Source organism: Schistocerca americana, chromosome 11 (assembly GCF_021461395.2).
Source record: "Schistocerca americana isolate TAMUIC-IGC-003095 chromosome 11, iqSchAmer2.1, whole genome shotgun sequence".
Lineage (NCBI taxonomy): Eukaryota > Metazoa > Arthropoda > Insecta > Orthoptera > Acrididae > Schistocerca > Schistocerca americana.
The window spans coordinates 85,976,018-85,990,599 of NC_060129.1; the positions used below are offsets into that span (position 1 = coordinate 85,976,018).

A 14,582-nucleotide genomic window follows, 5' to 3' on the forward strand; every position below is an offset into this window, starting at 1 on the left:
CATATCTATATAAACGATTTTGAAGGCAAACTGAGCAGCCGTCTTCGGTTGTTTGCAAATAACGCTGTCGTTTATCGACTGATAAAGTCATCAGAAGGTCAAAACAAACTGCAAAACGATTTAGAAAGTATACCTGAATGGTGCGAAAAGTGGCAGTAGACCCTAAATATCGAAAAGTGTGAGGTCATCCACATGAGCGCTAAAAGGAAGTCGTTGGTTAAGCGATAAATCAGTCTAAGTGCCGCAAATTCAACTAAATACCTAGGTATTACAATTACGAACAACTTAAATTGGAAGGAACACAAAGAAAATGTTGTGGGGAAGACTAACCAAAGACTGCGTTTTGTTGGCAGGACGCTTAGAAAATGTAACAGACCTACTATGGAGACTGCCTACACTACGCTTGCCCGTCCTCTTTTAGAATACTGCTGCGTGGTGTGGGATACTTACCAGATAGGACTGACGGAGTACATCGAAAAAGTTCAAAGAAAGGCAGCACGTTCTGTATTATCGCGAAATATGGGAGAGAGCCGGCCTGGGTGGCCGAGTGGTTTTAGGCGCTTCAGTCTGGAACGGCGCGACCGCTACGATCGCAGGTTCGAATCCTGCCTCGGGCATGGATGTGTGTGATGTCCTTAGGTTAGTCTGGGGCACTGATGACCTCAGCAGTTAAGTCCCATAGTGCTCAGAGCCATTTTAATCATTTTTTATGGTATAGAGTGTCACAGAAATGATACAGGACTTGTGCTGGAAGTCATTAAAAGAAAGGCTTTCTTTGTTGCGACGGAATCTTCTCATGAAATTCAAATCACCAACTTACTCCTCAGAATGCGAAAATATTTTGTTGAGACCGACCTACAGAGGGAGGAACGATCACCACGATAAAATAAGCTAAATCAGAGCTCGCACGGAAGATAGGTGTTCATTCTTTTCGCGCGCTATACGAGATTGGAATAATAGAGAATGGTGAAGGTGGTTCGATGAACCCTCTGCCAGGCACTTAAATGTGATTTGCAGAGCATCCATGTAGATGTTTATGTAGATGTAGATTTAGATGTAGATGAATTAACATTTGCTCCTCAGATTCCGTTTTGTCTGCAGCTGTAGGAGGTGGTTACAAGGTCGACGTGTGGTTGCATGGGTGAAATTAACACATGTTCGTTTACAACGTTCCTCTAGTGAAGTTTGCAGAACTACCAACGTAAGCTACTTATTATTCCGTCTCAAACTGACAGTTGCTCATCTGACTCAACAAATCTGCTTCATAGCTAATGATGTGGTGCAGGTGTGGCCTCGCTGCGTCTGTGACGCTTGTCTGGCAGTGTTCCAGGCTTGGTCGTGCCTCGTCCCCCCCAGTTCTACGCGTCCGTCGACGTCTGAACAGTCACCTGTGGACACTTTAGGCTGTGTTGTGGGCGTGGCCACTGGTAGCGACGTCTGTCTGCATGTGTGGCGGCAGCTGTCCTCCAGTCTGGAGGGACTCGGCTGTCGCTGGAGCAGTGCGACGACAGCGTGGTGTGTGTGTGTGTGTGTAATCACCAGCAGTCCCGAACGCTTTTTTTTTTTCACCAAAGTGTGTTTCTGAACATGTGGCTTCATCTTTTTATGGAAATAAATTTACTATTTCGGCTGGATGGACAACTATCTAAAATGTTCAGTAACTTTTCCTTTTGTAAGTCAATATTCTTTCTATGGATAGAAATTAAAATGTTTCTTTCAAGATCCAGAGACAGTTTTTCTCACACACTTATATTTCACATAAGAGTATACAGCCAACCTTTCACGTTCATTGCTCACACCTAGCCCATGTTAATTCTTGACTTATACGGAACTGTTTCGAATTGTTGTTTTTTAAAATGGATTATTCAGAGACTGTTATTAGTGAAGCGAAGTAAATCCAGTAAACAGATAGTGATTTCTGGTGTGAGTCAGAGAACGAGTCAGGGGATGTAATGCACACAGTCTACACAATCAATATAAGCAGTAACTGAGAATATCTTAGCCGGCCGCGGTGGCCGAGCGGTTCTAGGCTCTTCAGTCCGGAACCACGCGGCTGCTACGGTCGCAGGTTCGAATCCTGCCTCGGGCATTGATGTGTGTGATGTCCTTAGATTAGTTAGGTTTACTCAGTTCTAAGTCTAGGGGACTGATGATCTCAGATATTAAGTCCCATAGAGCTTAGAGCCATGTGAACCATATTTTGAGAACTTCTTCAGCCAAAATTAGACCTTGTAGTAGAGAAACTATATCAATGAACTTTATCTACTGGTATCAATACCATTTGCAATGCCGAGGTACCGTGACTTCATGTACAAAATGATAGTATACATGTTAGTTGAAGGGAGAGGGTATTCTCAACAGCTGGCTCTGACATGTTGTGCTGTGCTTGGTTTTTGGGTGCTGTCCTGTTCGACTATTTGAGAAGTGCCGAGAATGAGTTACAGGCTGAGTAGGCCTGCTTCCCGTATGCAGTGTTTCCCAGAAACACTCTCAGGGTTTCAGTAGGTCGTTGATCCCCTGTGTGAAACAACTCCTGCAAGGCTACATGCACGACTGCTTGTTAAGTGACGAATGATACACATTCCAGTCATAAAACAATGTTGTTTTCTTGAATAACGGGTAAAAGGTAGAATATCTCGTCGAATAAAGTACTACTATTCTTCTTTACTACCATTTTAGTGTTTTGATATACTTCCATTTCAAGCGCTTTCCAGACCAAGTAAGATCCCGCTGTAGAAAAAGTTATGGAAATGAGATATCTACCATTTCTGGAGCTAGCCGTGCAAATAAAATGTGCTGAATGAAAAGGTAACTCTTGAAGATGGTATTATTTAAGGTACGCAGCTGTTCACCAGTGTCATCAGTCCGACACAGCCAGGATATGACGGTGCTGGAACTGACAGGTGATGGACCACATTTATCGACTGTCGCTCGAGACAGGTCTGCCTTTCACTCGTAGAAGTATCGATAGTTAGCTGTAAGGGCTGCTCGGTGGTGACGGTCAGTTTATAGACATTACTCTATTAAACTACATGTGTATAAAAAGTGGTTCTATAGGTTTTGGCGTAAAGTGTCAGGACAAGGGGTACGTCCACTACTGTGTGAGTACGGCACGAGCCAGTCTGCTGTGGACGCAAAGCTGCACTGCCCAGCACAGGCTCAGACACAGTGGCGTGTGTAGTATGCAGGCGGGAGCCTGTACGGGTTGCTGTGAGCCTGTTCACATACAGTAACGTTTAAAGTTGTTTAGTTGCCTCTGCGGCTGACGACAGTGAGACACCTTTGAATAGTGTCACGCTGCATAAAGACGACGACCAAGTAAGTCACTTACGACGGACACCACACAGTTTTGGTTGGTTGGTTTTAGGGAAAGAGACCAAACAGCGAGGTCATCGGTCTCATCGGATTAGGGAAGGAAGTCGGCCGTGCCCTTTCAGAGGAACCATCCCGGCATTTGCCTGGAGCGATTTAGGGAAATCACGGAAAACCTAAATCAGGATGGCCGGACGCGGGATTGAACCGTCGTCCTCCCGAATGCGAGTCCAGTGTGCTAACCACTGCGCCACCTCGCTCGGTTTCACAGTTTTCAGTTGCTCATGTTGATCTGTAGAATTTTCTTTGTGTATTAAAGCAGACAGAGTAATCGCTATTCATACCTCAGTCTGTTGCATACTTGTGTGTCACTTTTTTTTCTACGTGCAAGCCTAATGTCAGTAACTTTCTCAACATAATTCTTTCTTCTCACTAAATCGAAACAGTACACGGAAGATTTTGAATTGCTCTAAAGGCACGTTATATGAAAGAATAATGGGTCGCTGTCAGGGCTTGTATGGAAGATGAAAACCAGGTGGAGGAATCACCGGTGCTCCAGTGTATGGCTGCTCACACCTCTCGCAGCCTCAGACCACCTGACTGCACGACAAGCCAGGACTCGCGGCGGCTCCGGCTGGTCCCGTAAAACTGAGTCTTCCCACCTCATTTCGTTCTCCTCTCTGCTCACCCGTTATATAAAGCTCGTGCAGTACTTGGATATATTCCCCTCTGTGACACACAGAATAAGATGGTTTACTGCGTCTTCGATTAACACGTATCCCACCCTTGTCTGCCTGTCTCTATTGCTCTGTGGTTTCACTATAGCCACCCAATGAGTACCACACACTTTCGTCCTACTGTGGCACGTCCTATGGCATTATCTATCCTACCTACTGCTGTTGCTATTCCACCTTTGATAGTCAGAACATTAAAAGTCTCCGAGACCAAAATTTCTTCTTTTTTTCCTGCACCATCTTACAGTTACATATGTCTGTACAAGTCTAATAGCCAACAACACTGATAAATCATAATTTATTTTTCAACGAGATTTTAATACTTAAGTGGTATTTTATGCGCTATTTGACATACTGGAAACGTTGTTTGAGGTGACACAACCTGCGTTCCCCAAACCAATTTAAACGAACTTATAGCCTGTATTGTAATTCATTTAGTGTGTTTCTCCTTTACTCAATAAAGAACAATATGATCATGTTTGAAACAACGAACATATTACAACTGCTGTTTACGTTCTTCAAAAAAATTTGAAACAGCACACGTAAATGTACTTCTCTACATTACTCCAAACTTGTCCTGCACGCTGTGGGAAATGACACGAGCTTTTAAGTTTGAGAAAGTTTTTATTAATGGTAATCTTTTTACTAACAGTAATCTTTCTGAAGATTTTACAAATTATCTTGATGTATATTAGGTCCTTGGCGTGATTCGTGATCTTCATCCAGGTCACTGCCTCGTATTTCCCACACTACTGGGTGTCAGTTTGACACACATACAATGTTCAGTTTCCGGGCTGCAACCGTCCTTTACTGTCTGATTCCCTTCCTCGCCTCTCCCCCCCTCCCCCCCCCCCTCCCGCTCTCCCTCAAAAATTATACTTACCAAAACGCTCAAATTGTATACACCACAGGGGTCTAGGATTTTAATAGCAATTAAAATAAGATGCATCCAACCGCATACAAGCAGACTTATTTTTACTTCACCCAGTGAATTGATACAGTGCTTTTCTATTTTCCGTGGGGGGATGTCTCATGATCCCATATTCATCCTCCTCCCCTTGTTTCCATGCAGGCCTTCTAGACGTCAGTTTACCAATGAAATTTATCATTCACGTCTACTGTATGTTGAGGACAAACTTCATTTTATTTCCGTAACAAGTCCACAGCACCACTTACAGACAACAATATCATCACACACAGACACACACAAACACACACACACACACACACACACACACACACATACGGTGTTTGTTTTTCCGTGACTGGAGAATGACACAGCTTCCTTTAACTGCCTCATGGTTTCATGTGTGCTACTAAGAGAGGAAGCTCGCTTGAAAAACACTTTTCTGACAACTGTAATTCTTGGATGAAATTTAGATTTATGTGATAATACTGTTATAACAGGTCAATTTCACACTGCCACAGCCTCTTTCTGTCGTTAAATCATGATTTTCACCCTCCTGCACCGCCTGATGTACTGAATTCTTTCTCACACTCAGCTTGAAACATCTTTTCGACCGTTCCACTATCTTCCAGTCCTTAAAACATGCTTTCAACGCTGTCTGATGATCGAAGTGTCACGTTAATTACATTAAAATTTCTTTCATAACCAGAAGAGTGTCGTGCCTGTCCAATTGATATGGACGTGTTATCATTCTCAGAGTAGCCGAATGACCTGAACTGCATTCCACTTGGTTTGTACACAACCACATAACATAACCGTCTTGCAGTTTGTCTGCTCTCTTTCCGATACAGTCATTTCACTATACAAAATTTGTACTACAAGAGACCACTGGAGAAAACTGCCCTTCACGGCTATTATCCATATGAAAACCAATACCACAATACCGTAAATAACAGGAAATCCGTAACTAGATTTGACAGTCCTCAATGCTTGTAAACTCAAGTTGATCACAATAGATGACATTAGAAAAAGGCAAGATTCAGCTTCAAACGACATGCATTTGTACTGGACTGGGATCCAGGCCTCCAGTCCAGGCACTATTGTCTCTGCTAAATAACCACGACAGATCTTGACAATCATTTTAACTATATGTACCAGCGTGTGTGAATGTTCAAACATTTTGTTGCATGAAGTTTTGTTTTGGGCGGGGATTGTGAATGGAGCACAATAAAATGGTACGAATCAAAATTTTTCGCCACTAGACAGATGATGAAACTGAAATGATTACACAACAAAGTGTTGCCTTACTGCATTTCGAACCCAGCACATATCATCGTTGTTTCCTAGCCACGTATAGATGTACAATGTCGGTTTACTTCACCACTAGCGAGATATGCTCCTGTCTGACCTAGAAATTAGGCGAGGAAAAATTCTGCGCCGACTGGGACACTTAACACTGTACATGCTATCACGAACTGACGTGCCGTCCGTTGTGGCCGAGCGGTTCTAGGCGCTACAGTCTGGAACCGCGCGACGGCTACGGTCGCAGGTTCGAATCCTGCCTCGGGCATGGATGTGTGTGATGTCCTTAGGTTAGTTAGGTTTAAGTAGTTCTAAGTTCTAGGGGACTGATGACCATAGATGTTAAGTCCCATAGTGCTCAGAGCCATTTGAACCATTTTGAACGAACTGACGTCACACGAAGAGGTGTTCACTGTGAAACAGTTTTTCACCTGTAACTAGGAGTGTAATTTATAAATCTGAAATGATTGAGAGTCGAAACCCGCATCAATCGCTGTTGTTGACATTGCATGCAGAAATATTAAAAACATGATTGCTTTTCACCTATGATTTTCAGTGCAAATGCCACAACCTGAAATCACCCAATAGAAATTTCTGTACGCGACCACTATTTAAAACCTTACCTGCGCTTTTAATTGAAACCTGGATGGCTTTGGTATGTTGGGAACAACACAAAACGATGGAACTGTTTTGTCCGAAAAGTGTAAGACATGGCAAAGGGATGTCTGAGTTGGACTCCCAGGTCAGTACCAACGTTTTCAACATCTCAGGAATACGTCCCTTGTCACTTTACATGGTTCAGTAATGAAATAAAATTTCTGGTGTAAGGAAGGTTAATGGTGAGCTTCCACTTGCTGGACTTCTGCCTCTGTCATGGCCCAACCTACACTGACTCTCCTCCAGTAGGTAGTGAAGGTATGTCGTGTTTATTGTAGGTTAGGAAGACAAGTGCAACCTTAAGTCGTATGAGAGAAGTAAGCAGAGCTGAAGAGGGCCTGTTCGTACGTGTTAAGTGTTTGGCTGATCGGTGACTCGAACGCAGACCTTGTGCATATGAAGCTAGAGTCATTTCAACAGACCACTGAACTACTCTCAGTGCTTTACCATTGCTCTGCAGTTAACAAATGATGCTTCTCATTGGATGAGCATTCTGTTTCCCTGGAGGTTCATTCTTTTCCTTGTTAATCCATATCGATGTTCACTAATTGCCTCAGCTACTCAATGTGTGTTTTCGACTTGATTTTGTAATCGCTGAAATAAAACAACATAACGGTCAGCTGCACTACTGGCATTATCGTAAGATGCGGAAATTTCTGCAGGAAGTGTTGTCTCCCATCTGAGCAGCTGTGACTTTATAAAAGTTTATGGTTACACCAGTACTGGATCATACAAAGTAAACTCGGCAACAAGTATCAATCAAATTTGAGAACGTTCTCCTGATAATGTTGTCATATTTATAACTGCAGTAGTGTGTAATTGTGTCAAGGGCAGTTAATTATTTTCTAGTGTTTTATTTTTTTGGTAGCGGCTTATAATTTTACTAAGAGAAGAGACGCATTTGGTTTATAAGGAAGTTAATCATAAACAGTCACTGTTGTGTTCTGAGAATGGGCCATTGTTATTCTGGTAGTCTCTTTCCTTTTTTATATTTTCAGAAGGAATTTATTTTTCAGTGTGAAGTGGTATTAAGCTACTAAGCAACTTCGTTTATCCAAAGTAATAGTTTTTTGAAGCTGTCATTCGATACTATAATTTCTTCTGTTATTATTAACACCATCGATCTTGGCAAAGACGAGGCTTGTCTTCAGTAAATGTAGTTTACATATCACAGATGATCACTCCGGATAGATTCCACGTGGAAAAATGTACCAAAGACTGTAGGGGTGTGGAAGGAGGCCTAGAAAAAAGTATCATGCAATTGTGTAAGAAAGTGCACAATTTTTTTCTCATTTAGTATACTACATTGATACATGTAGCCTAAAGAGGTATAATTAACTGAAACAAGGAGATCCATGCATAAGGTCGTAGAGATTTTGCTTGATGTGTTCTCATACAGGTTGGAATAAAAGTATATTTATCAATTGTAATTTTTTATTTGAAGCTGTAAATTATTCTGGAAGTGATGAATTATTTTTGAAGGTAATAAGGATTGTTGTTTACGCATTCGACAACGGTACACGAATTCAAATTCAAATGGCCCTGAGCACTATGGGACTTAACTTCGGAGGTCATCAGTCCCCTAGAACTTAGAACTACTTAAACCTAACTAACCTAAGGACATCACACACATCCATGCCCGAGGCAGGATTCGAACCTGCGACCGTAGCGGTCGCGCGGTTCCAGACTGAAGCGCCTAGAACCGCTCGTCCACAACGGCCGGCAGTACACGAATTATTTTGTGCATGTATGTGGTAAGTGTGTCGAAGAAATCACATCGGAAAATAGTTTTCCCATTTCGATAGGATTGTTTTCATGTGATGGTTTATTAGTATAGCCCAATCGATTATTGGCAAGCCACCAATCAACTTTAGTGTGACAGTTGAATTAAATGGGAAATGTTGAGGAAGAAAGAAAAAAAGTAATTTAGGGTTAAACGTCCATCGATTGCAAGACCTTGAGAGACTAAGCAGAATCTACAGATCCCAAATGTGGGGAAGGAAATCGATAGTGCCCTTTCAAAGGAAAAGTCTCAGCATTTCTGTTGATCGATTTAAGGAAATAAAGGAAAACGTAAATCAGGATGGCCTGGTGGACATTTGAACCATTGGGCCTTGGCTTTATAAAAAGAAAATGTTGGTCCTGAGAAAAAAATGTCAATTAAAGGCTAATGTGAGCCCTGAGAATGTAACAGTACGCATCTGGTGTAATGAAGGTCTTTTGAGCTAAGAAATGCTTCCCAGGGGTATGTACGTAGTAATTACCATCTGTTGTAATCGTGGTTGGCTGCGAAGGTTTTCATTGTGTCATTTGAAATTGTAGTATGTGCACATCAAACTAAAGGAGAAAAGTAATTATGGTTTTTATCGCCTCTGTGTCTCTTGTCTGGGACGACCATTGGTGTTGTTTTATACTCCGTCACACAGAAAACTTTTCAAGCCATCATTTCAGGTTAAAACATGTCACTCCCAGCAACTGGCAAAATAATTCGTTAATCAACGTCTCCTTGTGTGCAGTCAAGAACGTTGCTGCGTGCAGGCTTAGATTCCCACCCCACACAGAACTTTTCGTACGTTATTTCCACTTCAGACATGTGCACATCTCGCTACTGGTGAACTAAGCAGATGTTTATCGTGTATTTGGTGCTAGAAAACAATGATAGGAGTTGGATTCAAATCCCAGGAGAGGAACAAAATTCTTTGTCTCAGCATTTCAGATTGTCATCTCGCTACCAGCGAAATATTTGGTATATTACGTATTATTGTGCTTAGTTAACAGTCCTATTAGGTGATGGGTTGAATCCTCAACGAACACACAACTTTATGCTACGTCATTTCAACATGCACACACAGGCTTACCTGTGGCTGATACAATATTTAAGAGCTTTCGTACTTAGTTAGAACAGTTGCTAGATTGGAGTTGTGGATGCTAGACTAGTACAAAAGTTTTCGTCATGTTATTTAAAGTTGAAACTTAGTTTCTAAAATGTCATTTATTTAAATAGAGTTTATAAGCGCTGAAGACTCTTCTAATTATAAAATGTCCCGTAATATTTACATTATCGTGATAGTCTCATTGTGGACTCACAGTGTTGCAGATCCGTTTTTTCAAGTGGTGCCTATAGTAACCATTTTGTAGAGTGAAATGGCTGTACCAAAGAGAGATCAGAGGGACTGCAAGACAGTAACACTATGTGGGTGCCTACAAATTAGATGCAGTGGAATTCAGTCCGTTCGGATAGTTTTGAGGGTGATGGTACCTGAAGTGACCTGTTCAATAACTCTGTAATTACGTTTTGTGCAAGTGTTGGCTGTTGTATGTACCTTCTGGCTGCACCTGGGTTTGAACTACCTGTTGGATGGTGCTGTGAGTGACTGATGTGGGGAGCTCCGATGGTGCGACTGATTGTTATTAGCTGGTAATTCATTTTTATTAAGTAGAGCGCTATCCCCGTGGTCGGCGCGTCTCGTCTGCCAGTGTGTGGACGGTCCCTCAGCAGTGCTGGCTACAGTGAGCCACCCCCAGGTCCCCACGAGGACACGCCAGCCAGTTCACACTCTGCCTCTTTCTGTACTGCAGCGCACCAGCCGCTACGCAGCTGAGGCCCACCGCCACCGCCGCCACCACCACCACCACCACCACTGCCACCACTGGCGGCGCACCCCGCCAGACACCTGACACCTGCTGCGGCCGCACTGCCCACGTCTCCTCCACCTGAAGAAGCCACAGTCCCTGCCATCCTGTGGTGAGCAACCCCCCCTTACATATTAGCTCTACATTGTGGAAAAGGTGCAAAAATAAAAAAATGAAATGTAAGGGCTCATTCTAGATAAAAAGAGGATCAGTAAGGTGAAACGTAAGGGAAGATGAATAATGGGATGGTATCCACAGAATCAGGGACTTGTATCATAAGAGAAATAACATTGTAATACGTTGGTAGGGAAAAGAGTGATCTGTTGTGAACATTTCAGTGATTTACTCCCATCACCATCAGTAAAGCAACCAACATTAACTCAGATGTGTAAGCCAACGTCAAACACAGAAAATCGAGTCAAAGGGAGTATGAGAGCTGTAACTCTGTATTTAAAAGGATGTAAACATTTAAAAATTATGGGGTGTAGGAATGCTGTAGCAGGCAGAAGAGTAAATGTAGTTTTGAGACAATTTAGGGTCGTTGGTAGAAATGAGAAAGGAGAAATAATCCTTGAGTTCTTGATTAAATTTGTGCTAGTAACAAGAATTAAACTATTCAAGAATCAAAACAAAAGCAATAGTCAGAGGAGAAGGTCTGTACTGCCTACCCTCTTCAGGATCTGGACCACGTTGATTGCACCACTGTATAACAGGTAGTCCAAGCAACCACAGCCCCTCCTGGGGGTCCACAACTCTTTTATGGATACGTTCGTGGCAAGCACTGGACCCGGAGCTCGTGCACCTCTCTTTCCTTTCCAGTCTGCATACCTTCCCTTTTCATGTCCCTTCCAGTCCCCATTCCTTCCCCCCCCCCCCCACTCGCCTCTTCCCTGCACCTTCTCCTTCTCCTTGTTGTATGTTTTGCGCCTACATTCGAACCTGCGACCGTAGCAGTCCCACAGTTCCGGACTGCAGCGCCTAGAACTGCAAGACCACTGCGGCCGGCTCTGTCTTTTTAGCCATCGACATGTTTCTAAGTGGTGATTCTCCCCTGCTCTGTCCCCACTGCTCTCAAGAGACACCATTTACTTGAGTGCCCCTATTTTAATCCGCTGTATGCCTGTTTACAGCTGTCGCCTGATATTCTCCCCTTTTAGAAGATGATGCACGCTCAGCTGATGGCGTCCTTGCGTTTATAAGTGTTAGTGAGGTGAGATTCGTCTTTTGAAGCTCGTTTCTGGGAAAACAATCCCACTTCAGCAGCACTTTTCTAAGATTTCGTTCCGTTTTCAGTGCCCCTCCTCCAGTTTTGCTCCCGTTGCTGCTGATTTATATTCCTGTTTTTACCCTTCACTGAGCCACAGAATGGGCGGTTGTGACGTTAGCTGTTTTGTGCCCTAAAACTATAGTAAAAAAAGTAACAACAGGCATGATAAACAGAAACTCAGCCTACAGTAGATCACATTTCTCTCTGTCAACACATTTAGAGTGCTGAGATTACATCATTTATTGCTGGGAAGAGGGGTGCAGGGGCAGCCTCTTTAACCCAGAGCAGTATTTGCATCCAAAGTTTTCAGTTACTTGTTGGATATAATCCAATCATTGTCTCCCTCTACAGGTTTTACTCTCTACTGCTTTCATGGCATTTATTTCCTAATGTCTACACATGTATCCTATTATGCAGTCCCTTCTTTTCACAGTTTTCCCTGTAGTGCCAGTATCATAGATCCTGCAGAGAACTTCGGCAGTTCCTTTATTCAGTTCACCTTATTCTCAACATCCCCATTATGAATGCTCCAGTTCTCTTCCTGTATCTCCCATAACCTATGATTAACTTTCATACAATACTGTGCTCCGAATGTACATTCTCACATATTTCGTTACCAGATCGAGGCCTATCTTTGGTACCAGAAGCCCCAATTTTTCCTATAAAGATGTATTCCTGTGTTACTTTACTTCTTGTAACAACCTGGCTTTGTCTTTTTGTGTAAATTTGCTTCCCAGGTAGCAGAATCACTTAAATTCCTTTACGTTGTGGTCTCTAATTTTAATAAGTTTGTCACTGAGCTGTGCCACTGCTCTGCAATACTTTCATCTTTCTTTGTTTAAATCACAATTCTGTGCTCATCCAACTGTTCACTGCATTCAACAGCTCTGGTAATTCACTTTTGGTGAACATTGTAATATCACCAGTGAATTTTATTAATGCAATACCTTCTCCCTCAGTTTTAATTTAATTCCTGTGAAGTTTATTCAGTTCCACAAACGATTCCTTGATGTTAAGTTTGAATAACTGGGGAGACTAACTGTAACCCTGTATTGCCACTTTTTAGTCGTATTACTTTTTTAAATTTTTTACTGTTCTGTGTTGATTATTGTACATTCAGTTACGTATATAATCTTCCTGTCTTCTATAAAATTTGTATTTTTAGAATTTCACGTGCCACATTATTTTACATTGTCAATCTTTTTGAAGGTGGGCTAATCCAATGAAGGTTCCATTGATATTCCTTACGCCTTGCTTCCCTTATCAAATGCAAGATCAGATCTACCTTTCTGAAGCCTTTACCTTTGTTAAATACAATCTTTTCGTTCTCTAACTGATCCTCAGTTTTTCCTCCCGTTCTTCTACATATTAATCTTGCCAGAAATTCGAATTCATTAGCTGTTTAGCTCATTGTGCAAAAGCTTTTGCATTTACCGGTCCTTCCTCGCATCTCAAGTGTACAGATGATATTTTTTGGGAATGCTGGTTTATCTCTAATGTCACAGATGGTACAGATGAAGTTGAACAGTCGTTTCATTGCAACCTTCTGCAAGCATCATATAAGTTCCAAAGGAATGTTATTTAACCATTCTGCTTGGTTTTTATGCTGTCTTCCACAGCTTTGTTATTCCTCTGTTATTCTCTGGGCCTAGTGACTAATGTTTCCAAAATCGACTCTCATTTCTCCTCCTATGGCGTCATCCAGTAGTTCGTTTCCCTGATGGAGGTGCTGCTCTGCGTACCATTTTCATTGTACTGATGAGCATATCCCACAGAGGACAATTCAGTAATGACAGCACATGTTAGGCCAAATGTCTTGAAATTTTTCCTGGATATGATGTCCCAGAGATCATATACATTTCAAAACTTGTTGTTCAATAAGAAATTTTCTTAGTCGCTCGCTGTGTTAATATGATACTTTTCGAAGTTTCGAAATGTCACTTGTCCTTACCATTTTACTATCTGTTACTATTATAACAGTTATAAAGATAGACACTCATCTCATACAAATGCCTGTACCTGAAGCACATTGTTTGCTCCATACTGTTTGGTTTCAGGTGCCACACATCATGGATTGGTATCCACCCAATCCTAGGACGTTTATTATGTATAGTAAAAGACAATATAGAAAAGGGAGCAGACGAACCGCAAGACAGTTACGTTCTGTGGGCTACATACAAATAGGCACAACCCACTCGCATGGTACAACTTGATGTGATTGTCACTGGCAAGTCGTTTGCACTATCTGGACAGCTACTCTTGTTGTCAGCGTGTGTTCTGGGTTTGTGTTTGTGTGTGTAGGCCCACCGCCACCACCAATGCCGGTGCATCCCGCCAGTCTCTTATTGCTGTCTCTCACATGGGGTGAGTTCCCTCATTAAAGTGTAAATTCTCAGTCTAAATTTAGTTAGGTTCATCAAAGTGAAGTGGAAATAAAATCAGAACATACAGTCAGATGAATAATTGGGTGGTATCCACAGGATCAGGTCGTAGTATCATGAGATAGGGGTTAATTAAGAACAGGTTGGTAGGGGAAATAGTGATTTATTGTCAACAGTTCAGTGATTAATCTGATTAAAATCAGCAAACCGATGCCAACAATAATTCAGACAATGCCGTACACAGAAAATCTAGTCGCAGGGAGAGAGTATGAGTGCACTGAATGTGAAACACGCTGCATCACAAGAGATGTATTGTAATGGTCTAGTAGGGGTCAGGCAAACATACATTTAGGAGACCATTTCGGGTGCTTGGCAGGATTGAGAGAGGA

General features: G+C 42.2%; 1 protein-coding gene across 1 annotated transcript in view; it reads right to left on the reverse strand.

Moving 5' to 3' along the window:
* The window catches only part of LOC124553268 (ankyrin repeat domain-containing protein 65-like), a 96,570-nt gene extending 85,919 nt beyond the window's left edge, over window positions 1–10,651 (reverse strand). Inside the window, exon 1 of the mRNA XM_047127153.1 lies at window positions 10,422–10,651. Within this exon, the coding sequence (XP_046983109.1) occupies window positions 10,422–10,651 (230 nt within the window). The remainder of the gene's footprint in view (window positions 1–10,421) is intronic.
* Window positions 10,652–14,582: the final 3,931 nt, after the last annotated feature.